Source organism: Watersipora subatra, chromosome 8 (genome assembly GCF_963576615.1).
Source record: "Watersipora subatra chromosome 8, tzWatSuba1.1, whole genome shotgun sequence".
Classification (NCBI taxonomy): Eukaryota; Metazoa; Bryozoa; class Gymnolaemata; order Cheilostomatida; family Watersiporidae; genus Watersipora; species Watersipora subatra.
This window is the reverse complement of record NC_088715.1, coordinates 57,138,845-57,165,913: the sequence shown is the minus strand read 5'-3', so window position 1 is coordinate 57,165,913 and position 27,069 is coordinate 57,138,845. Positions and strand designations below refer to the sequence as shown.

At 35.7% G+C, this 27,069-nt stretch overlaps 1 protein-coding gene across 1 annotated transcript; it reads left to right on the top strand.

Annotated features, from left to right (window-relative positions):
- LOC137401723 (uncharacterized) lies at positions 1-27,069 on the top strand. The gene is made up of 10 exons (XM_068088182.1): positions 1-158; positions 6,269-6,402; positions 9,170-9,289; positions 10,803-10,923; positions 11,228-11,354; positions 16,891-17,299; positions 18,636-18,806; positions 21,746-21,907; positions 23,841-23,947; positions 26,426-27,069. Exons 1-10 carry the CDS (start codon positions 133-135, stop codon positions 26,579-26,581), a joined length of 1,533 nt encoding a protein of 510 aa, XP_067944283.1. The 5' UTR covers positions 1-132; the 3' UTR covers positions 26,582-27,069.

Genomic DNA, 27,069 nt, shown 5'->3' with positions numbered 1-27,069 from the left:
CAAAGAGATGTCTACCTCAACTCTGTGATCATATCAAATGATTCACTGACTTGGGAAGAAGCTGATCACTACTGCCATAGTCTGGCTCCAACTGTGTACAACTATAGCTACTCCATTTTCTCTTTTTTCAACATGGAAGCTATTCAGGAATACACATGGTGAGTCTCATGTAAAATAAACCAGAAAGTCTAGATTTGGAAAACAATTGAATTTAAAGAAACTTGTTTTTTTACACGCTGTACATCTGTAGTTTTTACACCCAATCAAATTTCACTTTCTTAAACATTTTGATTCTTTGATTGAAAGTTTTAGAAAAGGAGCTTTGCAAACACCTTCATAAAGTAACATCAGTGAGTGTGTACTATTTAATTTCTAATGATGAGAGCAAAAGTGTTCAAATAACAATAAAATTGTAAAACTAGTGAATGGTTTATAAGAGACCCACCATTTAAGTGAGCACTTCTCGACTACTTACGAGTAACATTTAAGGGAATTCTTCTCGACTACGTACGAGTAACATTTAAGTGAACTCTTCTCAACTATGTACGAGTAACATTTAAGTGAACTCTTCTTGACTATGTATGAGTAACATTTAAGTGAACTCTTCTCGACTACGTACGATTAACATTTAAGCGAACCTTCTCAACTATGTACGAGTAACATTTAGGTGAACTCTTCTCAACTATGTATGATTATCATTCAAGCGAACTCTTCTCAACTATGTACAAGTAAAAAGTAAGCGAACTCTTCTCAACTATGTATGAGTAACATTTAAGCGAACTCTTCTCAACTATGTACGAGTAACCTTTAAGTGAACTTTTCTCAACTATGTACGAGTAACATATAAGAGAACTCTTCTCAACTATGTACGAGTAACATATAAGTGAACTCTTCTCAACTATGTACGAGTAACATATAAGTGAACTCTTCTCAACTATGTATGAGTAACATTTAAGCGAACTCTTCTCAACTACGTATGGGTAACATATAAGTGAACTCTTCTCAACTATGTATGAGTAACATATAAGTGAACTCTTCTCAACTGTGTACGAGTAACATATAAGTGAACTCTTCTCAACTATGTATGAGTAACATTTAAGCGAACTCTTCTCAACTACATATGAGTAACATATAAGTGAACTCTTCTCAACTGTGTACGAGTAACATATAAGTAAACTCTTCTCAACTGTGTACGAGTAACATTTAAGCGAACTGTTATGTTTCTGCACAGAAGCAATTAAATAGAGTATTAAATTAGAGGAATGGTTTATTGCACTCTCCAGAGACAACTGATTTGATAACAGAAAACCCAAGTATTTATATGTTTGGTCATAGAAAAGCTTTGTAAAAAGCTACAAGCATTATTAATAGCTATAATGAGACAGTACTATATAATATTAGCTTGTATAAAGCTTTAGCTAAAAAGCATAATGTTTGTTGGCAAAGTACCAGTAATACTAGGCACTTGCATGACACCTCCTCACTAAGCTAAAGGTTCTTTCTGGTTCTCTTAGACCTTCGGGGTTTGTCTCTGCTATACTCATCTCCATCAGGTAGACGAGGGTTGCGTGGTCTTCTTCTAGACGGAGGTTGCTCTGTTACAGTTGTAGGGGCTGGTAGTTGCAGTTTTGTCTCCTCTGTTATATCAGGTTTATCTCCAGGGTCTTGATCTTCTTCTGTTGAGTATCTTGGTCTGAGTTGTTCAACATGTCTTCTCCAAGTAGGTCCCTTTGGTACCACTTTGACATTGAGACTACGAGTTCCATATATCTTAGTAACAATGGCTGGAACCCATCTAGGTTGTCTGTTGCGTCTAGGTCCATGATACAAGGCATAGCATGGTGCTCCAAGATTGTAGCTGTGTATCTTGCTAACTGTCTTTTCTGCCGATCGGTTGACTTCTCTGGATTGATGAAACTGTGCTATGTGTGCGGGTGATGTTTTTGAAACATTGGCTATTGGTCTCTCACTTCCATCAGGATAACGATGAAATAGTACAGCTCCCAGTCCAGTTTCTGAAGCATCACATGAGATTCCAATGTCAAGATCTGGGTTGAAGTGTGCTAAGACACTATCAGTTGATAGCATATCTTTCAGTTTGTTGAAGCTCTTTTCTTGTTCAGTGCCCCACTTCCAGGTCTCTCCTTTGCGTGTCAGTTTGTGCAATGGTCCTGTGAGTTGTGACAGATTGGGTATGAACTTGCTGTAGAATTGTGTAGCTCCTAAGAAAGATCTTAGCTGAGTTAAGTCTGTTGGGACTGGCATCTGTTGTACTGCATCTGCCTTCTTTCCTTTAGTGATTCCCTTTGAAGTGAGTTTGTGTCCCAGATACTCTACTGTAGGTTGAGCAAAACAGCACTTGTCTTTTCTACATCTGAGCCCTCTTTCTTCTAATCTTTGAAGAAGTCGACGTAAGTTTTGTAGATGGCTCTCTGCATTGGCTCCACTCACTAGTATATCATCTAGGTATACTGCTACTCCTGGGAGGTCTTGTGTCAGTTGCTCCATGATTTCTTGAAAATACCCTGGTGCTGAGCTTATGCCAAAGGGCAACCTCTTCTGTAGTAGTACTCCTCGGTGTGTTGATAGTGCTAGTCGTCGTTGACTTTCTGGTGCCAACAATATTTGATTGTAGGCATCTGCTAAATCAATCTTTGTGTAGCAATAGCCTCCACCTAGTTTTCTGATTAGATCTTCTGGTAGTGGGATAGGTTTCCTATGTGTTTCTAGCTGATTATTGATAGTCTTGGAGTAGTCTCCACATACTCTGATCTTCCCTGCAGCTTGACCTGTTGTAGATTTGCGTACAGGTACAACTGGTGTTCCATACTGGTTGAATTGAGTTGGTTCCCATATGCCTTTAGCTACACCTGCTTCGTATGCTTGGTTGAGCTCTTCTGTCAAGGCAATAGGAACTGGTCTGGGTCGGCAGAAGACTGGCTTTGTTGAAGGTTTGAAGTTTATCTCTAGTTCAAAGTTCTTGAGACATCCTAGCTCGTCTTTGAATATTTCTGGAAATTCTTTGCACATCTCCTTACACTTGATTTGTAACCTCCCATCTGGCTGGTTCTCTGTGATTGTTGATACAAGGTTCTGTTGTAGCTTGTCATCAATAGAGATGCCTAGTTGCTGTATAGCAGTTCTTCCTAGTAGGTTGAGATCTTGTACAGCACTAATCACAAATGGTAGTCTGACTTCTTTCTGTGCATCCAATTGGGCAGTTAGCTCACATCTGCCAAGCGTCTCTATGAGATGTCCTGAGGCTGATTTGTAGTTAACTGTAGTAGGTTTTAGGTTTGGCTTTCCTAGCTTCTCCCATATTGATTTACAGATGAAGTTGTCACATGCTCCAGTGTCCAGTTCAAGTGTGAAGTTGTCTCCCTCCAGTTTGATGTTTTCATCAAGTTTCACCATCTTGGTTGATGTGCATTCTATCATCTTTACTGGTTTTTCTGCTACAGATGATTTCTTTTTCTTGCATGCTCTTTCTATGTGACCTTGTTTAGAACAAAGTGTCTAGCTTGTTGTAGCTTGATCAGGTCTGCTACTTCTGCCATTGTAGTGGTGCAATTTTGAACAGTTACTCTTGTAATAAACTAGAACTCTTTGTATCGATTTTATCAATGATAAAATCTGAACAACACTCTTTGTAACTGTTCAAAAGAGAAATCCCTGTTGCCAATTAGCTTCTGTTATGTTTCTGCACAGAAGCAATTAAATAGAGTATTAAATTAGAGGAATGGTTTATTGCACTCTCCAGAGACAACTGATTTGATAACAGAAAACCCAAGTATTTATATGTTTGGTCATAGAAAAGCTTTGTAAAAAGCTACAAGCATTATTAATAGCTATAATGAGACAGTACTATATAATATTAGCTTGTATAAAGCTTTAGCTAAAAAGCATAATGTTTGTTGGCAAAGTACCAGTAATACTAGGCACTTGCATGACACGAACTTTTCTCAACTATGTACGAGTAACATTTAAGCGAACTCTTCTCAACTGTGTACGAGTAACATTTAAGCGAACTCTTCTCAACTACGTATGAGTAACATATAAGCGAACTCTTCTCAACTATGTACGAGTAACATTTAAGTGAACTCTTCTCAACTATGTATGAGTAACATATAAGAGAACTCTTCTCAACTATGTACGAGTAACATATAAGAGAACTCTTCTCAACTATGTATGAGTAACATTTAAGCGAACTCTTCTCAACTATGTACGAGTAACATTTAAGCGAACTTTTCTCAACTATGTATGAGTAACATATAAGTGAACTCTTCTCAACTGTGTACGAGTAACATTTAAGCGAACTTTTCTCAACTATGTACGAGTAACATTTAAGTGAACTCTTCTCGACTACATATGAGTAACATAATTTTAAATAAAAGGCACTAACAGTCCTAACAGTTATTCCTGTGTTCTATTGGGCTGCAAAAACATTTTATTATTGGATGTATTAAATCATAGCTATAAAAAAGCGTTACAGAATGAGCTGTAGTCATTTTCTAGATTATTTATTTTTTATATGTAAAGGGTATCGCCGTAAATGTAAAAAGATTTACAGTAAATGTAAAGTGATCTACTGTACGCATAAAATGATTCGATGTAAAGGGATTTGCTGTGACTGTTAAGCGATTTACTGTACGCGTAAAATGATTTGATGTAAAGGGATTGGCTGTAAATTTTAAGGGATTTACTGTACGCATGAAACGATTTGATGTAAGTGTAGAGGGAGTCGCTGTACATGTAAAGTGATCTACTGTACATGTAAAATAATTTAATATAAATTTAAAGGGATTTGCTGCAAATGCTGAAAGATTTGCTGTATAAAACAATATTTAGCCTTTTAAACTGCAGAAAAAAACTTCAGAGTTGCGCAGAAAGTAGTGAGCTAGTTTTATTATACCAAATAAAATCAAACTCCGACATAAAAAGTTAATTCTTTCCAAAATATTATTCTTATGTCAAAATTATCACATGTCATATACATGTAATGTATGTGTGAATTACGAGACTCAATTGTAGTTTAGTTATTTTGTTTCACAGCTCAAAATATAAATACTTCAGCAGATAATACATTCTTTTCTATGCTAAATGAGGTCAAACTGAGGTGTAGCTTTTGCAATAAAGAAGCCACATGATGCTTAGGCAAAGGTACATAACTAGCTTAATTTAAACTAGTTTAAATATAAAATAATTTAGTATTTTTTTCAGCTTAATGCCAAATATGTTTCAATTTCATTTTGGTTATAGCCTACAATCTCTTCACTTAGACTCAGATATCACTTTGCTGTTCATTAGTTTTTTTTCTCCCAATAACTACCTGATGGCTTTTTAAGCATTATAAGAATATGATACAAAAATGTTTACTCATGCTCATCTGTGATAAATAATCTATAATTGTATGCAAAGCAACCCTTTTTTTCTTTTCACCACTACTACAGTTACATTTTTTATAGAATCTGTCATTTTAAAACCAAATCATAAGGTAGTAAGCAATGTTTAATATTATTAAAGTAATATAGAACCAATCTTTGTTTAAATCTAATTGTCTAATTGTTTGTTTGTTTGTTTGCTATATGTTTGGTTAGAGTGATTAAAAGCTCACAAAAAACTGCTCCACACTCAGATTGAATTTATGAACACTGGTTTTGCAAACAGGTACGCTAACCACTACGCCCTGCGGCCACCTTGGCGTACTACAGAATCATTGTGGACATACTTATTACACCTGCCAGACTTTAAGGGTGATTGGTTACAATAGGATATATGCTTGAATGACTAGAAAAAAATGTCTGTACAAACTTCTTCAAAATGCTATAAATATATGTACACATAACATAAAGTTAATTAAAATTATAGCACAAACAGAAATAAACAAACACTTTCATTTAAAAGTTACAATGGCAAATTTTGTATATTTTGGTTAAAATAAAATTTTTCAGCAAAAACTTTCTTTGTTACCCATGCAACACCGAGATTTTATCTAGTTTACAGTATGTGGAGGAAAACTGCATATAAAAAGTATGTACTGGTATACAAAATGCTATGGTTTAACAACTGCAGCATGCAAAAAAACTGCATGCAAATAGTATGCACTGATGTACAAAATGCAGTAATGTAAGAAACTATAGTACGCGAAGGGAAACTGCGAACAAACTATGCATACCAATTTCAAAAATGCAGTAGTTGACACATTTGAGATGCCATATGTCGGAAATCACTTCTCTCGATGAGTTTTACAATACCTCCATTCTTACAGGCTGATGCGTCATGCAAACCTGAGCAAAGGTTTGTGGCTTGGCTTAAAGCACGAAACATTCAACCGCTCAAACATCTCAACTTATCTCCTGTCTACTAGTGGCCTGCCAGCTCAGCTCGACACATGCGGCATTCGTAAGTAACTTTCTTAAAGGTTGACTTGCAATATAATTCACATTACAGTTATTTGGTATCAAAAGGTTCACTATGTCTTACTCCGCTGTGTTGTAGGTACAAAATATGTAGAAATGTGATTACAAGCTTTTAAAACCTCAAAAATGAACAGTTAATTGCAGCTATCACGAAAATGGCGTAGGTTGGAATCCCTCTCAAAGTGGCTCAAATTTGATGTAGTTGAACACGATGGCTTCTGTTTACATTTTCATGCAACCTCATTCATCGAAATATTTTCACAAATAAACTTCATGCATTTAATAAAACCATGTCTATTGTCCTCGCGCGTCTATTTTATTATAATTGTAATGCTGTCACTTTGAGCACTGATATCTCAAAACTTAGCCTAGAAATTAGTTTAATTTTTTAACCTTCGCTCGAGGGGGTGCATATCATCCTCTGATAAACATGAGGAGCCTGTTGGTCACCTGGGATGATTGAAAAGTGCTGCAGAAGTTGTTCGCGCCATTTGGCAGAAAATATGGGTCACATGATCAGTCTATGACTAGATGATTAGACCAAACTGAAATGAAACTGTAAAGTAGTGAGCATCTATATTTGGTAAGGCCTTTCCGGTAGAACCCGAAGTGTTTGTCATAAACTAGTGCTACGAGAAGTGTTACATTGAGCATTTTATTGGCATTTCATTTCACGTGATAGCATCACATGTCAAAGCAATAACCACGTCGAGCTGAGTACGCCATCAAAATAAAGGGATTCCAACCTACAGCCGTTTTTTAACTATTCGTTTTTGAGCATTTAAGAGCTTGTAATCAAATTTCTACATATTTTGAACCTACAACACAGCAGAGTAAGACATGGTGAATCTTTTGATACCAAATAACTGTAATGGGAATTTTGTTGCAAGTCAACCTTTAATGATTAACTAGAAGAGTTTGAAAATTAAAGTTCTTTAGAGTAATTCAATCATATTCTTTTGGTTTTCAGCTAATTTTTAAGCTTTTAAATGATTCATAAGTTTTTGAAATAGTTTTTGGCAAGGCAATGTTTTATGGTCTATACAATCAGCAAGGTGTTTTACTATACTGTAGATATCAGAGCTTTGAGCTGATATCTACAGTATGGTAGATATCAGCTGTACCAATTATCTGATGTACAGCCATACAAAACAGCGCATTGCGCTTAAAGCAGATATGGCAGCAGCCATTTTTGGAAAACTACTTCCCAACTTTTTTTAAGCGTAGATTCATGCATTTGTGTAATACTTTTTACTAATTCTCTTATTACTTGGTGTTTCCACAGAAGCTTGTCTGTGGTTGTTAATATTTCTAATTGCCAAGGCTCATCCAAAACAAATCTTTTTTAGCCATGGATGGGTGTTTAATAGGCTGTTCTTCAGTAACCAGTGAAGTTTGAAGCCAAACATGTTTAGCGACCTGTGAAAAGACAAGGAGCATATTCGTGTCAAGTCTGAATGAACTCTATTTAAATAAGTGGAACAAAAAGCATTTCCACATAATAAGTACACTAGAATTAACTAAGTATTATTCTACTAAGTAAGAAAGTGTGTACATAGGTAAGTAAGTACACTAGTCAGTAAGGTATAAGCAAATGTGTGTCTTTTTCCAATAGAATATTTATGAATATCTCCATTTTATTAGGAGTCGTGTGTCCTCTAGGAATGTTTAAAACAGCATTAGCATGTTATGATGTAAAAGTAGTACCGCACCCAACTTTTCCTAAACCATGAGCTATTACTATCTATACAAATACTTACTATCTATACAAATACTCACTATCTGTCATATACAAATACTCACTATCTGCCATATACAAATACTCACTATCTGCCATATACAAATACTCATTATCTGTCATATACAAATACTTGCTATCTGTCATATAAAAATACTTACTATCTGTCATATACAAATACTCACTATCTGTCACATACAAATACTCACTATCTGTCATATATAAATACTCATTATCTGTCATATACAAATACTCACTATTTGTCACATACAAATACTATCTGTCATATATAAATACTCATTATCTGTCATATACAAATACTCGCTATCTGTCATATACAAATACTCGCTATCTGTCATATACAAATACTCACTATCTGTCAAATAAAAATACTCACTATCTGTCATATACAAATACTCATTATCTGTCATATACAAATACTCCATATCTGTCATATACAAATACTCTCTATCTGTCATATATAAATACTCACTATCTGTCATATACAAATACTTGCTATCTGTCATATAAAATACTCACTATCTGTCATATACAAATACTCACTATCTGTCATATAAAAATACTCGCTATCTGTCATATAAAAATACTCACTATCTGTCATATACAAATAATTACATTATAATTACTAATATGGTCCCCAAACTTTGTTGGACTGTCAATCCAAGTAGTCAGCCATCTTGATGTGGCAGCAAATAGTAATTACTATAATTACAATGGCTGTCATAAGTGGAATTACATATCCATTTGGCCTCACCCTTAAAACAAAAGTGCAATATGACAATCATCAATTCACAAGTCATTCCATCAAGATATCCATCAACATAAGTTAACTTTTCTTAAACGATGTGCTCTTTGAGGTTATCAAATATGCTGACTATTAGCTCCGATGTCAACTACTCCTGTTAGGAAGCTAAGTAGACTACGCTTGTGTGCAAGTAAGTTTGTCCAAAGCCTGCCGTCAAGTTTGCAATTTTATGCACTTGCTTGCCAGCCGTAGCCTCAGATCTTGAAGTCAACTCAGGAGATCGCTGCGGGTATCTAGAAACCAGTCTCTACAGAGTATCACCAGCCAACTGCACAGATACAAAGCACTTTGCTTGTACTCCATATGGTGGGTTACCTTGTACAGAATTTTTGGTTATTTTTTCTTAATCATTTTTAGTGTGAAAGAAAATGAGCTCCTCTACATGATACACGCGCACAGTCTTTATTTAGATATGACAAGTTTTGATTTAGCCTCTGTTTCTTTGTACATGTTTAGATTTGTAATGCTGGCATACGGTTATAATGGGTTAGCTGAGCTTTAGGTGCTGAAACTAAATAAATACTCAAATAAATCTCTGACTATGCAATAAGGCCTCTTTTAAAGTTTATGTAGCGTACAATGCTTACACAGACTGAACTCCAGAAACATATACAGGTTATTACAATATTACAAAAACAATCTGGGCAATGTATTTTGTTAATTTTGGCATTTTGGTTTGCAATTGTAACTTGCAAGAATGCATACTTTATTTTTATACTATCGGAATGCCCGGCGTTGCATGGGTATTGAAAAACAGCTTATAAAACAGTGGCGAGTAATGTAGCGACCTGCCACTTGCCCTTAGCCTGGCACATTGCCAATGACTAATTTGAGCAAGCTAGTAAACTTGCTAATAAGAGCCATCAGCCTAAAATGACATTGCGCCGTAACGAAGAGTGATATGCATATTTACATCCACATAGCGACATGTATCGCCCACTGAATCTGTCAATCTCGCGTAGCTCAACTGGTAAGATATTTGCCTAGTGAACAGGGGCTTCCAGGATCAAGTTTTCTGCGATACGGATTCTTCATTCCAATATTTTAATAGTTATAGCTGGACAAACCGAATTACACACATACTTTGAGATTTATATATATAGATAATCTATATAGCATTTTGATCTTATTAATACAGTTTGCATACCATATTGTCACTAGAATGAGCAGAAACTAAACGAACTACTGCATACAGTTCACTCATTAATGCAAGCAAATAATAAGTCAGGCTACTGACATTAGCAATATTCTAAATAGGTCTAATTATTTAAATAGAATTATTCAGGTAGAATTGTTCAGATGAAATTCTTCAGATAGCATTATTCAGATAAAACTTAATATCCGATGTTGGTCAACAATGTACTCACTGGAATATTATTGAAATCAGTAAAAGTATCTCTAGCATGAGCTTGTTAATGATGCAGAGTTTACTAATTGCTGTCTTCTCACTCACTAACAACAGACCACGAGAATTTTTCCTGGGAACCTCGCCAATAAGTTTATTATTTAATGGTTGTCTAGCCATAAACGTGACCATAATGTACACTTGGAAAACATAAACAGCAAAAGCATACCCGAGTTGAGGCAGACAGGAGAGTTTTTAGATTTTCATTTGCAACTGACCTAAATTAGTTGGTATACGATCAGTTTGTTAGATTACACTGTTTAATTGCTGCCTGTTTTTGATTTTTTTACATTTTCGTTGTCAGAGTTTACTTCCCATTAACCTTTACTTCTTATCGATGTTTTGTCATAGAATGAATGTCATAGTCTGAAGGGAAATCAGCATGTACTCTCTGTGAGTTGTTACACTATGTAGGTTTTAGTCAGAGTGACTACTTCTATGAGGTATCCAGAGTTCAAAGGACGTTCACAAACGCTTTACAGTATTGTTCAGATGTGAGGGGACAACTTCCAGATTTTATGAGTGAGAGCTATATGTAAGTAGCCCAGATTGATTGAAATTTTAAGCTTTATCTATTTTTGTTCTAAACATTAGTGAAAATTCAAAATTAAATTTTGATTTCAGCGAAACTCTTTTAATCACTATATTAAAATGTGATGTATCTGGCAATCTATATTGGGGCAATTTCGTTTACGCAATATTAAGATGTAACATTTTATAGGGAAGCTTTGTAATCATGTGTGAGTATAAATCTAAAAATGCGTATTAGAGAAAACTAGTTTTATATATTTGGCGTAAGCTAGATAAATATTAATAACGGGTTTAATCGACTATTTCAGAATGACTGCTATGAAGCAAAATACTCAGACTACATATGTTGATGAGTTTGTAACTTTTTGGCTTGGTGTAACACGGCTAAATAATACTTACATATCTATATATACTGGTGAGGAGTTCAGCGCTGCGCCGGGTGAGTATGTGACAATACTAATGTCTGTTTTTATGCCAATTTCATTTATGATTGTTAATTTGTCGTGTATAGTGCTTATGTAAACGGTAAACCACTGCTAGTCCGCAAGCTACTTGACTTATGTGAGCAATAAATAATTTTTCGTATAACAAACTCACCAAACTGGTTTGAGGTCAAGAAAGTGGCACTATCAAAATAACCATTAGCTGGTTGATAGGAAAAGACTTTAGGGTTTACCAGTGTTATTGGCTCACACCATGTCTGTCTAGTGACTCTAGTCTGTTTGAGAATAATACTAGAGCTGTAGTTAATATTATGCTGTCTCAGCAAATATTCTCAACTTTAACCTTGGTGCTATTTTTGTGCTGTTTAGTAAAATGCATCATTTGCTTGTCGTTGCCCATAATGGATTTTTCCAAGTGTTGAAGGGTGTCTTGATAAGTAAGTAAGCCAGAGTTTCATCTACAATCAGCGAGAGAACTTCGTTTAGGCTGGGATTCTGCAGGTACATCTGTGGTTTGGGCAGTGTGTAAACTACAAGAAAGAGCTGGTTTTATAGGCATAGGAGCTAACAACTGGTGAGGCATAGTTAACCCTTTCGCGGGCGAATTTTCAAAACTAAATCAGACTCCCATGGGTGAATTAATTTTCCAAAAAGTCAATTTTTTTTGAAAGGTTCATACATTTTTCTGAGTGTTATTATGTGCATATATCTATGTTTAAAGGTGCATATGTATACATGTATATGTCCATAGGCATATATATTATAAACAAATAAAAATATATAGCAGAAAATATATGCTTTTCATAATAATTGTCTATTTACGAATGATATTTCCGAAAGCATTCTCCTTCCCAAAGGCCCACATCACAGTCTTTGCACCATGTACTTATTTGTGTAACAAATAGCTCCCACAAAGATGTACTTCCTGTATTGACAGGCTCAAAAAACTTTTCAAAATACTCTACTGGTTGAGCATCTACTGGAGTAAATACTGGGCCTGTCACTGCTATAAACTGCTGAATTGTAGGAGATTTATCTCTGTTTATGTTGGTTATGTTCTTCCAGGCACTGGCAGCACTCCTACTCACATCCTCATCATTACTGCTACCAGCCTTTTCATCACTGTCATCTTCAGATGTAAAGTCATTCCAATCACAATCCAAACCTGATTCACTGTCATCTCTTGCTACTAAATCTAAAAAGTCACTGTCAGCTCTGAATCTCTTAGTAATTTCGGTACTAGTACTTGCTTTATTAGAATAATCTCGAGAGGTTCTTTTAGAAGTCGCCATGACGGTAAACTAAAGTCGAACTCTCGAAAAATTTGATAAATAAAAGCTAAAACCGAAGCAAGAAAAATAAAAGTTGATAAATTATTTAGAACAATTTTCTAATTTTTTTCGAAAGTTGATTTATTCATCACTGCTAAAAACGATCGTTTCTCTTTCAACCTTAAAGTCAATTTTTGAGGCTAACCGAAATTACTATATCGTAGCTTGCTATTGGTAAAAAACGTAAACAAAAAACGGCATTTAACAAAACAGAAACTGCAATAATAAAAAACGTTACCAAAACGACAAAAACGTCGCACTGCCCATTAGCAGCCGTATCGCAAAGCGACAAAAACGTCGCTCTGCCCGCGAAAGGGTTAATATGACATATGGTATCTCAACTAAAGCTACATGATATAGCGATTAATTGTTTGGTAGCAATTTTCAAGGTAGACAATTTGAAAATCGCCACCATTCAAAGAGATATATAAATGATATAATCATGCGATAGTGATTTATCTCCCACCTGACGATTTTCAGAGGGAGTGATACTGGAATTAAAATGCATGGGCCTTTCAGTCTACTAATAAACTTATTGATGTTTCTCCATGCAACGGCACAGGGGCATTCATGAAACAAATGTTTCTAATTATCACGAACGCAAGCAGTTTTCTTAACTTCAAATATACAAAAGTATTAGCAAAAATTTATAAGTTTCTTACATAATAATATAGCAATAAATTTGAGAATTTTATATTTGCAAAATCAAATCGTCTAGTGATTTTTGGACAACGTAAAATTTTAATCTCAACACCTTGAATACAGTAACTTAGCTAATGCTGTTAATAAGATTGCTGTACCCAGTGAAAAATATTTACTTTTTGAAAAAAAAATTTTTTTTATCAAAAGTTGTTCTTTAACAAATTGTAACATCTCTCTTATGATAGTAATTGGCAAATAATAATAATAATAATAATAATAATAATAATAATAATAATAATGTTTCACTCTCATCTAATCGAAGCAGCGTATTCTTTAGTTTTTTGCCAAACAGATTTAGCTGGTTTATTATTAGGCTGGCCAAATTGCTGTCTCTGTCTAAAATTCCTCTGAATCCGTTCCTCTCGCTGCCACCAAAACCACTAAGATTAATGACTAGTGAAGTAGATACGATTCTGCGATATAAACAAAGGCTCATCACATGAATTTGAGTTCACCAAATGAAAACAGCAATGGGAAGAGCAACGTTGACACAATCACTAGTACTAATTTTTAATCTAGTGCATGAAACTCACACAACTTTTTGCTCAATACTAGATCTATCAGTTGACTAGAAAATAAACAGTAACTATGGCAGCTATAAACAAACGGTTCCTCGTCTATCAATTGATTGTGATGACTGATGCTGTAGGGTGCTATTACTTTGGAGTAGTAGCTTTAATTTCTGGTCTGTCATCCCGGTCATGTGGTACTTCTAGAGGTCTGTTACAAGATTTTGGTTGCATAGGCTTGTATGGTACTGTATCTGTAATGGTCACATCATCAATATCTTCTTTCTCTTCTACATCGCTTCTTGGCTTAGCAGCGAATCCACTTCTAGACTTAATATTGTCCTACAAGAAGATTAGCTGTTTAAATTTGCTGCCCTCAAAAATATTTTTAGAAAAAAGATTTTTCCTATTAGATGGTTTACTGCTTTACATGATTCGAGATCAAATCAAATATTATATCTAATGAACTTGCAATATTGTTTAGCGTAGTCTGATCAGAATACTAGAACAACTAGCTATATTCTTTTTGGGAGAATGCTAGGACAAAGTTTGGTTACTGGTTAATAACTGGAAAGCCTCTGCAACAAGAAAATAGCTAAACAACTGCACATTCACCTGCATGTACCTCTACATATAATGTTAACTCTTTTCAATACATGCTGCTTGTGTTGAAACCACTGTATATCTAATCAACTAATTTCATGAAAATACACTGTAATTTTTTAATTTGTTTCACAGCTAAAAAGCCCATAATGGCTTTTTAGTAAATACTGCAGTTTACTACAATAACATTAAAACAAGTAAATTACACATACAATATGATGTGAAAAACTTAACGTAAAAGGATTGTGACAGGTAAAAGATTAAACTGATAAAGTCATAGCCCTTAAAATTGTATGTCATCACTACTTCATCTTCGAGCAGATGTTCTTAACCTGAGTTGAGTCAAACTCTAGGGGTTCAGTGAGTCAGTCTCAAGGATTTGGTGAAGCTAGGTTCTTAACCTGAGTTGAGTCAAACTCTAGGGGTTCAGTAGGGCAGTCTCAAGGGTTCGGTGAAGGTTCTTAACCTGGTTGAGTCAAACTCTAGGGGTTCATTCAGTCAAGCTAATGGGTTTGGTGGAGGTCCGTCGAAGACAACAGCAGCGGTCTCACCAATTTGCAAAGTCATACATATATCTTATAAAGTCGTACATATATCTTTATGAAGATACATGTAATTGATTGCGGTTCTTGCATCATATTTGTTTAGTTCTTTGAATACAGTAATGGTAGCGCACGGTTCATTCTGTGCATCGATAAAACATATACATGCTAAAGATATAAAAATAATTAGATTATTTTTCAATAAAGAATGATTCACTGAAAGCACATATGAAACTGGTGAGCTCAATGTGTCCAACATGGTTAAGAACTACCACCTTGAAAGTGTAGGTGATGTGATGGCTGAACAGTAGATGTGGTGATAGAGACATGTACAACTTACTCGTGTAGGTGATGTGATGGCTGAACAGTAGATGTGGTGATAGAGACATGTACAACTTACTCGTGTAGGTGATGTGATGGCTGAACAGTAGATGTGGTGATAGAGACATGTACAACTTACTCGTGTAGGTGATGTGATGGCTGAACAGTAGATGTGGTGATAGAGACATGTACAACTTACTCGTGTAGGTGATGTGATGGCTGAACAGTAGATGTGGTGATAGAGACATGTACAACTTACTCGTGTAGGTGATGTGATGGCTGAACAGTAGATGTGGTGATAGAGACATGTACAACTTACTCGTGTAGGTGATGTGATAGCTGAACAGTAGATGTGGTGATAGAGACATGTACAACTTACTCGTGTAGGTGATGTGATAGCTGAACAGTAGATGTGGTGATAGAGACATGTACAACTTACTTTAACTTAAACTAGCTAAAGTTTAAACTAACTTAACTTAAACATTTCACGTTATTCGTGTATCTTTTAAATTTAAAATTTTTTCTAATCTATTTATTTTCGATTTAAAAAACCTCAAATGCCAGAAACCGCTTCACATGTAGAATTGAATTTTTGCTGAAATTTAGCTTCATTTATTATTTATTTGTGTATTTTCGTATGTCGAGTGGATCGAAAATAGAGTTTGACTGCAAATAGCATTTTATACAAATCAGTAAACTTCTTTTCTTTTGACTAAAGCTGTATACACTCACAAAATTCTGATTTGTCCCTAACTACAGAATTTGTGAGCAGCAGTAAAAACAAGAAAGATAGAACAGAATTGATCTGCCAAGCTAAAAAAATAAGATTTCCTTTGAAAACTTAAGTTAGCCTCAGCTTAAACAATCAGACCATTGGCTAGCACAGGGCACCAGCTTATTGTCTAACTATATCTAATCTTACAGTGGCTGAATTGAGTCAAAGTTTATTATAATATATTTTCTAAATTTGCACTCAGGCATCATCAAAGTCTGTTGCCAGTGTTATCGCCAGTACCTCTCAATAAAGCAGCACTTGAAGCACCTTACATATTGTTGCTGAGTGAATGCTTAGTCATTCTACCTGCGTGTATGTAGCTGGAGGATGCAAGGTTTATAGTATGCCAAAGAGTAGTTTGTGTTCATATTTGATCGTATACACTTCGCATAGGAATAAATCATATTTACAGATTCAGCCTGACCCAGGTAGAGTTTCATATCATCGTCTTCTTAGACTTAACGATTTGTTCAAAAAACTTCAGATGTGCCAACCCTTTCCATCCCATCGAAGGGTGCAAATGGTTTTTATTGCTCAGCCTGACCCAAATAGAGTTTCATATTATCATCTTTCTAGAGTATCTTTCCCTATTAATTTCACTCTGGTTCATTGGATTTCTTGTCTAGTCAGTTGACAAACAGGCTCACATAAAGTTGAGGTCATACCCTGACTAAACTGTCATTGAATACGCCCACCAGTGCAACACCTACCGCTATTATGTGTCAGATTATTATATTTTCTTGTAGCCTGGAACGCTTCTGTTTCTGAATATGATTGTCTAGCTGAGCACGAGGATGAAGGGACAACGATTCCTATTTCTCTGAACTGTTCCCAGACAGCCTTTTTCTTATGTAAAAGACTGCTGCCAGAAAGATGCCATGCAATTAATGCAACAAACACAAGCAGTGAATGTACTGGTAGTGAAGATGCGGTTTCAACAACAACAACTGTCGACTCTGTTACCAAACTTGCTACTTTCGTCTCTTTTTCCAAATTTCGTGGAGAACTTGCTGGAATAAATCTCTGGAATAAATCGAGCCTCGCAGTGCGTAAAAGACGAAGCACCTCCGAAAACTCTACTCGTGAGATTGTTTTAGCTACAGAAACCTTACAAACTGGTGATAACAGATACACTGAGATTGAGGGACAAAAAGGTAGGAGCTATTGCATTTGTTAGTCTTTATTGTACTATCTCACAGAAAGCAAGCTAGTATGCCACCAATCTCATCAACACCCTAAAAATATCTGCATAACCTGCTGGTTTTGTGAAAATTACTGTAGCAGCATGCGAGGGGGAGAGGAGTGAAAGAAGCAGTGGAGAAAGGGGTGGCAAAAGGGGTTCTACGTTAGAGGTAAAAGCCTTTTCTACCTCCAAAGTAGAACCCCTACTTTGCTCTAACTGCCGGTGGGTTCCAAGCAATTAGAGCATAGGATTTAAGCTAAAAAATGTTCCAGCATAGGATGATTGCCTCCAGCTGGTCATTCTCATAGAGAGATAAGGTACCCGACTACCGGCAGTAGAATAATCTCAGAAGTAATTAACTAGTCCTACCACCGAACTTTTTATGATTAATTGTTTATTGACATGTATTCTGCATTGGCATGGCTAGTAGGCTTGTTCACGATCTAAAAAGAATCATTAAAAACTGCGAATGTTTACGAGACTGAATAGTTAATCTCGTTCTACCAACCTTGGAAAAACCGATTGTAACTCTTGAGAAATTGACAATCAGCAGGAAATAGTTAGGCCGGAGCTTAAGCAAGGTTGGCTCTTGTCTAGGATTGTAAAGAAATACTGGATAAAACAATGGAGCAGCTGGCCACGGCAGGTTATGTTAAAACAGACATACATGCTCTAAAGTTTTAGCGTTGTTAGTAGCTAGTAAAGTAATTTGTATTTACATTTCAATGTAAAACTAAAACAAAGATTTATTCAAGGTTGAAAAACCTTTTAAATTCACTCTGAAAGACCATTTATAATCCAGCGATTATTTGTACATTTGTGGAATAAAAGCCCACTTTTTAAAAAGGTAAAAAATGTATGTAGGTATAGCTGCTAAAACACTGAACAGTACCACAAATTGGCAAAAAAATAGTACAGACCGGTTGTGGAAATCGAATTGCTCATGAGTACCAATCATTAAACCGTCTAAAACTTTTCGATTCAGTAAATCACTAAAATAGGTTTTTGCATTTTTGTGAAGTCCGTCATCCATTTAAGGTCACTGCTATGAGCTTCATTGTTTAATGTTTTTAAATTCAATATGGCGATAATAAATATCGTGAGATTTTCACAATGTATGGCTAACCCTCAGTTCGCTAGGTTTTGGCTTTCGGCAAATCGATCAGTTGGCAAATGGCAAAAGACACTATGGTCTAGAGTAAATGTTCCTTATGATTATAATAACCCAGTTTTAATGTTCTTATTTCCATCAAATAGGCATTCAATTCTTTAAACAGCTTTTTAACTTGTGTCAATTTGTATTTCAGTGGCTGTGAGAAAAGATGGAAATACCACGGTAATCCTGCCTTACACAGACATGCCCAAGGGAGATAACTACTCAACTAAAAATGACAAGTCATGTGTGTACCTTCAGGCAACAGGCAGCAGCGAGTGGACTGGAGCCAACTGCTCCGAGCTCAAGCCATATGTTTGTAAAGGTTAGCATGTACTGTTTATAACACTCCCTAAATTGCAGTCAATAGCATCCTTAGTGTGGGAATATAACATGGAATTGTGTGTATATCTAAAATTATGTGTGCTGCCTATTTGAACATATGTATGAATCCTGAGTTTCTTACCCAGTATTTTTGCCAAACTATGATCCAGATCTTCAGACTGCATCTGTTCTTGTAATCCTTAAATACGCCTGTCAACGTACACAGAGTATCTCAGGGAGCACTGACAGCTATAGCACTCTCTGTCTTTTCGCAACCATAAAGTTGCATATGAATTTTGTATTGGTTTTTATTTGTGCATCAAGTATGTCTATGAATAATACAGTTACAAACCTGAAATATTCCGACAACAGTTTTACACAACATTATATGATGCTAGTACCCTGGCAGTTCGGTGCACCGTGAGAGAGGTCGTCAGGTGTAATAACTAACAATTTTCACTAAAGGCAGAAAGGGTTTGAGTGTCACAGGTGGAAGTGTGTTAGTCTACCTCATAGAACGTCTCAAGTTCAGACCCTGTTGAAGGCAAACTTTTCCTAACCTCTGGGTGTGCCTTCGGCTCTCATTATAGTAAAGACCAGTAAGCTGGCATATGCCAGCCTATGCTCCCATGCGCTGTGGGAGATCATTGTGTGTAATACGTATGTGCATAATTATTCCATTATATAGCAACATGGCTGAGTGGTGCAGTGGTTAGTGCCTTGGTGTGACAAGCTGAATATATGAGTTCAATTCATTTCCTGTGCGATGCATTTTTGTATCCGAGTTTTGCGGCCAATCTCTGAATGGTTTTATGGGAGCGATCGGCCAGATTTGTTTTGTTAACCGGAGGCCGAGTTTAGACTGAGAGTAGGCGATTTTGCCAGCTTTCATTTGCAAGGTTAGATAACTTTAGCTGATATATTTTTAGTGAGTCGATCTTTGCATTTTGTTGACTATTTCCTACAATGTTTTTCTTGAAGGTTTTTTATCAAGTTTACTAATTATTTTGCACTGCTCAGCTCATCGCTAATAATGCATAATTATAGAGAGGACTATCTTTTACTAACATAACATGTTTCAATTATTATAGCAGCTACATAATTGAAACAGATGTTTCAATTATCATACCATTGCTATAATAATAGTTGAAGCTGAGCAATAATTCTGTTGATAGCACCCTTCAGGTGTGCTATCAACAGAACAATTACTCGCGAGTGAAGCTATGAAAAAAACCTGCATGAATGTGAAGACAAATCTGGCGCTCACTTTAAATGACAATGTGTGACTCGCTGTGAAGGTGATTTCATTGGCTACTCAAATTGAAAATTGACTTAGTATTGATCATTGGTTGGGCACTGCCCAATATAACTTCTCTCTGGACAAAATCGGTCTCGGGGTCGTTTGCTCTGTTCACAGAGTGCGGTTCGCGGACAATGGGAAAATCGGCCAACGAATCGGCCTGAAATCAGTTGGTGTGAACGCAGCTTTAGACAGACAGATGGACTAGCACAGCTTATATTACAGTAGAGATTACTGCCTAGGGTATCATAATATCCACAGCTCAGATATCACAAGTGACAAGCTGAGGCAAGTGCCTTGAAAGGCACTTGCCTTTCAAGGCACTGATTTGCACCTGATTGCATTGATTGCACTGATGCACCATTGATTGCATCATCATTTTTGTAAAAGGTGGACTTGCAACAAAATTCACATTACAGTTATTTGATATGAAAAGATTCACCATGTCTTACTCTGTTGTGTTGTAGGTGCAAAATATGTGGAAATGTGATTACAAGCTCTTAAAAGCTCGAAAACGAACAGTTAATCGCAGCCACACAAGACCGCCGTAGTTTGGATTCTCTTTCCGAAATGGCTCAAATGTGACGTAGTTGTGGGAGATGGTTTCTGTTTACACTTTCATGCAACCTTATTCATCAAAGTATTTTCACAAATATACTTCACGCATTCAATAAAACCATGTCTATTGTTCTTACGCGTCTATTTTATCGTCATTGTAATGCTGTCACTTTTAGCAGTGATATCTTATAACTTACCGTAAAAATTCGTTTAATTTTTTAGCCTTAGCTTGAAGGAGTACATATCATTGTCTGATAATCATGACGAGCCTGTTGGTCACTTGTGATAATCGAAAAGTGATGCAGAAATTATTTGCGAAGTATTGGGTCACATGATCATATTACGACTTGCCGATTAGACCAAACCGAAACAAAACTGTAAAGTTTTGTTTCGGTTTGGTCTATATCATCTATATTTGATACAGGGCCTTCGGTAAAACCCGAAGTGTTTGTCATAGACTAGTGCTACGATAAGTTTTATATTGAGCTTTTTATTGGCCTTTCAATTCACGTGAGAACATCACGTGACAAGACAGTAACCAAATTTCATGGCTACGTCAGAGAAATAAAGAGATTCCAATCTACGGCGGCTTTTCGTTTTTGAGCTTTTAAGAGCTTGTAATCATATTTCCACATACTTTGCACCTACGACACAGCAGAGTAAGACATGGTGAATCTTTTGATACCAAATAACTGTAATGTGAATTTTGTTGCAAGTCAACCTTTAAGAATATAGAAGATGACTTCAAGTTGAAGCTTCAGGCTACATGTGCCCATACAGCTAGTTATATTCATGCTACTGGGCTAAAATACTAGTTCGTCTAAATTCAATGATCTGCCAAATAAAACTTTGATTAAAAATCATAAAATGGCCTTGTTCGAAGGGCTCTTTTTATAAGTTTTAATAGTAAATTCATTTCGTAAGTGAATACTTTAATACATTCAATGACCTTTAATGACCTTCAACTTGAGAAATACTTTCACCTCTGAATTCTTTTACGCATCGCATTCACTTTATCACTTCTTCTCTGGTCTATCAGTTCTCTGAAGCATTTTCTCATTTTTTCTTGCACATTTTGACAGCGAAAATGATAACCCAGAATTCGGAATCTGAAGTGACAACAGACGGCACAATAATCTTTGATGTCAACAGTAACAGAAGAGAATACTCCTGTCCCATCAATTACGATGTTGAACTGATTGTTTCCTGCAAAGATGGACAAGTAACATCCATTATCTGCAGACGTAAGAGCTGTTTCAATATCTTTGGTATAAACAAATAAAGAATTTATCATGAGCTGATAGCACATATTCAAGTTTTGCCCTAAAGACTGGCTCACGCTAAAATCGCCACACGATACAATGGATATGGCCTGTAATAACAATTTTCACACTATCACAAACCCATCCTCGTTTACAAAAGCTAAATGGCCACAGCATAGCGTCTTCATTATACAATGTGGTCGCGAAAACGATGAAATACTAGTCCTGTGGGAACTGTCATAAAATAAAATGTAGGTCGAGCGATTCGAAACGGCCAATCACCATCGCCCAAGTGTACACATTGCACAGGCTGTCGTGGAAGCTCGGTAAACTATCGTGAAAGTTTGACATCTGCAAACTTTTCTGGTGCACATAATCAACGAATCATCGCCGAGAGGACAACACCGAGAGGACAACACCGAGAGGTCAACACCGACACTCGACTATATAGTGTGAACCAGCCTTAACTGTACAGGCTTTCATCAGTGAACATATCCTTCAATCCGTCATCCATGGTTGTCATGAAACGGTTGCAGCAAGGCTAGTTATACGACTGATCTCTTCAGTAAGGTCAACTAGATTTTAGGTTTGTGAAGCAACAACTAGGCATTTGGCCTCAGTTAATACCTAGCCGGTCAAATACAAATAAAAATCAAAACTATTAATAAACCCAGGATTATCGCTCCCTTAATGATGATCACATGGGTGATGAATCGTAGCGAACAAATCTCAGTCCAAACAAGCTTGTGATGGTCAGAATCAAACTAGGCTATTTTTCTGTCTTATGTGTTACATGCTGCCAAGTTGCCCATTGTATTACAGAGCATAGAATTATAATCTATTTTATATGAGTGTAGTTTTTGCATGCCACCTGAATGATTGTTATTGTGATAGTCAGTTAGTTAGAATTTAGCAAGCAATAAAGCAACAAGTACATGTAGAATAGTAATCTCTCCAGAGCTCCTATTCAATAATATCAGAATATTGCATTATGGTCCAGTAGTTCCTGTTGTTGGCTTCTGACTAATGGATGAATAATTTATTTGTGAATAGGCATGTATAAACTAAATTGTGCATTCACTAATAGTAGCTTGACCAATTAAAGACAAGCTTCAGTAAGACTTAGCCTAACCAATTTGAGCCTGAAAAGCCATTCGCTTACAAGGTTGAGATTGATATATTAATTACAGTGCTGCCAAAAATTATGAGACTGCCTCACATTTTAAGAAACATTTGCAGATAGAGATGGTATAATTACTGCCTTAATTTTGCTAGAAACCACCACAAACCATATACCATTAGATGCAGAGTTTTTTGATGATTAATATGGTATATAAGTTTAATAAGCTGCAACTGGCACTTTATCAATAAAAATGCATAAGCAACTGACAAGGACAAAAATCTAAAGAAAGCCTAGTTATTGGCTTATTAAATTATTATTAAACTACTCTCAACTAATTTATTTTGTGATCCTATTGAAACAACATTTGAACAACTCTTGTAAAAATTGGTTACTCTATGGGCGACTCTATGGGTGACTCTATGAGGGTGTTTAAAGTGGTCATGATCAGGCACTGACGATATAACATGACACTAATTCCATCACCTTCGCTATTAAATGGGATTATCATTGTGGAGGTCTCATAATTTCTGACATCACTGTACATGTTCTCCTATCACAGCCTAATCTCCTATCGAGTCATCCTAATCTGTGTATCAACTTATCTACTACAGCTCATCCGTGAAACTGCATGTATTCGGGAAAAACCCATGAAGATATTTCTAGAAGGAGTTACTTAACAGTTTAGCCCATTTTCACTATCAATAATATCTTTACAATAATGTAGACAGAAATGTTAGACTTTTCCAACAGCGAGAAGCAATCGTTTTATTGTGCCATGTTGATCTTCTTTAGCTAGACGATTTATTGTAAAGCGACAGTCGAAAAGCGATGGGAAAATTGAGCCAATCGTGCCACCAAAGCACCATCCTCCCAAAGAAGCGCCACCTGAAGTAATTGCAGTGAGTTGCCAATACAGTCCAATCTTGACATACAAAGTTTATTCATTTCTCTATGTGCTTCATATGTCGAAAATGCCATGTGTTTGAGCAAGTATTTTTATATGACACTTTAAATGACACTTGTTCAATTCGTTCTCAGACCAAAAATCATTAATAAACATTTTACACGATTACATATAACATAAAACAAACTTATTCTTCAGAACTTGAGTTTGTAAACACTAAATTAATAAAGCAAATATCAGCAAGTGAAGTTTTTAATGTTACTTTTACAAGATTTTTAACATTTGCAATAGGACTCAGGAGAGAAAGGGAAAACCTCTCAAAAACTGTAACTGGATTCATCGTACAGCTGCACGATGAATCCAGCTGCATCGCAAATACTTGTTTGTAATGAAGTTTAATTTGAAACCAATTAAGAAAATATTTATGGCTGCAATTGAAACTTTTGGATTTATTTTATGGCCTTTTGACGAGTGGCACCTAAAAATGTCTGAAAAGAATTTTTAAGGCCGAGGAGCCCTGAAATCAGAATATATAACACAGTGAAGTGCTAGTGGTAACGTCAGGCCTGCAGTGAATGTTCTGTAAAACAAAAGTCATTACTTGGGTTAAAACATACATAGAGATTTTGCATTGCGTGTAGCGGCACTAAAGCTTGCTCTCACAGTTCTTATTAGTAAGTTTAGCACTACGGATACTAGCTTACTCAACTTAGCCATTGGCAACAACATTACCTGCCACTGTTTATAAGATAAGATATCTGTTTATAAAATATTAAAATCACTCATATTTAATTAGATCATCTTAAAATAGGAACCTAAAAATATACCTCGATACGAATGGAAACAACAAACGAATTAATTGTTATTGATGTAATTGAGGTTTTTTACTGATCATTTGCTATTATGGATTCGTGAAGATTAAGAATGTCAAATAGCATCGGTCAAATAGAAGTGGCATTAAACTGGAAATGGCGTTCAAATAGAAGTGGTGTTCAATTAAAGGGTAGAGCTCTATTTTCCAGCCCCTCTCCTATAGTGGCGCTCGAAGAGTGGAGTTCAAATAAAATCGAAGTTTCACGGTAGATTATCTAACAATGGCCTACTCAAATTTTTATTCATAATAGTAGTGCATGTGTTAATAGGTTTTAAACCAACGGCTTCCAAAATATTGATTTTTCAGAAACAATTTTTTATATTCACTATTTGTTTTGAATTTCGATTGAAATTGGACAATTTAAATTTTTTGCTAGTGAGCTCTACAAGATGCACACACAATCCTATTGGTGTAATTCTATAACCGCTGCTCCAAAGTTAATGCAAATGCATCAATATTGCACAGATTTTTTTGGTATTTTTGGAATCTGCTTCAACATCATAATTACTTGCCATGTTGGGTAGAATTACTTGTCATGTTGGGTAGAATTACTTGCCATGTTGGGTAGAATTACTTGCGATGTTGGGTAGAATTACTTGCCATGTTGGGTAGAATTACTTGCCATGTTAGGTAGAATTACTTGCCATGTTGGGTAGAATTACTTGCCATGTTGGGTAGAATTATTTGCCATGTTGGGTAGAATTACTTGCCATGTTGGGTAGAATTACTTGCCATGTTGGATTGAATTACTTGCCATGTTGGGTAGAATTACTTGCCATGTTGGGTAGAATTACTTGCCATGTTGGGTAGAATTATTTGCCATGTTGGGTAAAATTACTTGCCATGTTGGGTAGAATTACTTGCCATGGTGGGTATAATTATCTGTCATTTAGGTAACCAAAGCATGTAGGATGAGGACTAGATGTAAAAGATGTATTAAAATGGCGGCCAACCAAAGTGGTTTTTTTTTCGTTTTCAAGCCTTGGCTAATTGATAGTATATTGACAAAGTGTATCATCTGTCTGTTTGCCAAAAAAAATGACTGCCTTATGTCATATTTTGGAATTTGCATCAAAAATGTGTTTGCCTCCAAAACTGGTTTTTTGTTCTTTTGACATCAACATAATTGCCGAAAAAAAAAATATCATGATTATATGGCTATAAATGTGTAGATGCAAATCTAACTTTTCGTTTTTAACTTTTAACCTACAGTTGACCTTTCAAGAAATCAAACTAGTTTCTTTTGGTCTATTTCTGAGCTCATTTTAAAATATTGTCATTTACAATCAGCTAGCCAATCACAACACAGCAACAAGCTCGATTACTAAGTATTTCTAATACTGTACAATCTAAGCTGCTTAAATAACCAGAAAGATTGCGAGTCAAGTCGTAACTTGATACATTTTGAGACTACCTAACGTGATATAGTACTCAATTATACTGGCTGATAGGTAATATTTTTCTTACAACAACGAAGGGTAATTAATAATTTTTAGTAACAAGGAATTACTGAGGCAATCATAGACGATCACTATAACTCAGAATGACTGAAAACTTAAATCTTATGGTTGACCTACTCGGCATGTTTGATCTTTGCAGGTTTCTGCGAGTGCCAACGGCGCGTTGTTCTTCGCATTCATCGGATTTATCATCTTTCTTGATGTCCCAAATCTTGTGTTCGCTGCCAAGACGCTCATTCGTAATTTGAGAAGCGGCCAGAGATGCAGGCGTAGATCAAAAGTTGGCATTAAATAAACTTACAGCAATTAGCTCTTGAAGTGGATTCTATATACCTGTAACATGAGTTGGCAGAAAACTTACTCTCATTGTTAACATGTCATTGGATCTGATGAGGGAATAAAGCTAGTTTGTAGGTCATTAAATGATAAAATGTTTATTTCCACAAAATAATTGTGTAATATCGTATTTATTTCTACAAAATGACTGTATGTAATATTGTGTTTATTTTCATAAAATGAATGTGGAATATTGTGTTTTTCCACAAAATTAATGTGTTACATTGTTTTTCTCAAAATGAATGTGTGATATTTTGTTTATTTTCACAAAATGAATGTGCAATATTGGGTTTTTCCACAAAATGAATGTGTAATTTTGTGTTTATTTCCACAAAATAGATGTGTAATTTTGTGTTTATTTCTACAAAAAAAGGTGTAGTATTGCATTTAGTTCTAAAAAATGAATGTTTAATGTTTACTTCTACAAAATAAATGTGCAACAATGTA

Excerpts from the sequence above, each read along its gene's own strand:
- LOC137401723 (XM_068088182.1), top strand. The coding sequence starts at position 133 with ATGGAAGCTATTCAGGAATACACATG. Across the intron at positions 159-6,268 it reads GCTATTCAGGAATACACATG|GCTGATGCGTCATGCAAACC; the intron begins GTGAGTCTCATG and ends CCATTCTTACAG. Across the intron at positions 11,355-16,890 it reads GTGAGGAGTTCAGCGCTGCG|GCCTGGAACGCTTCTGTTTC; the intron begins CCGGGTGAGTAT and ends TATTTTCTTGTA.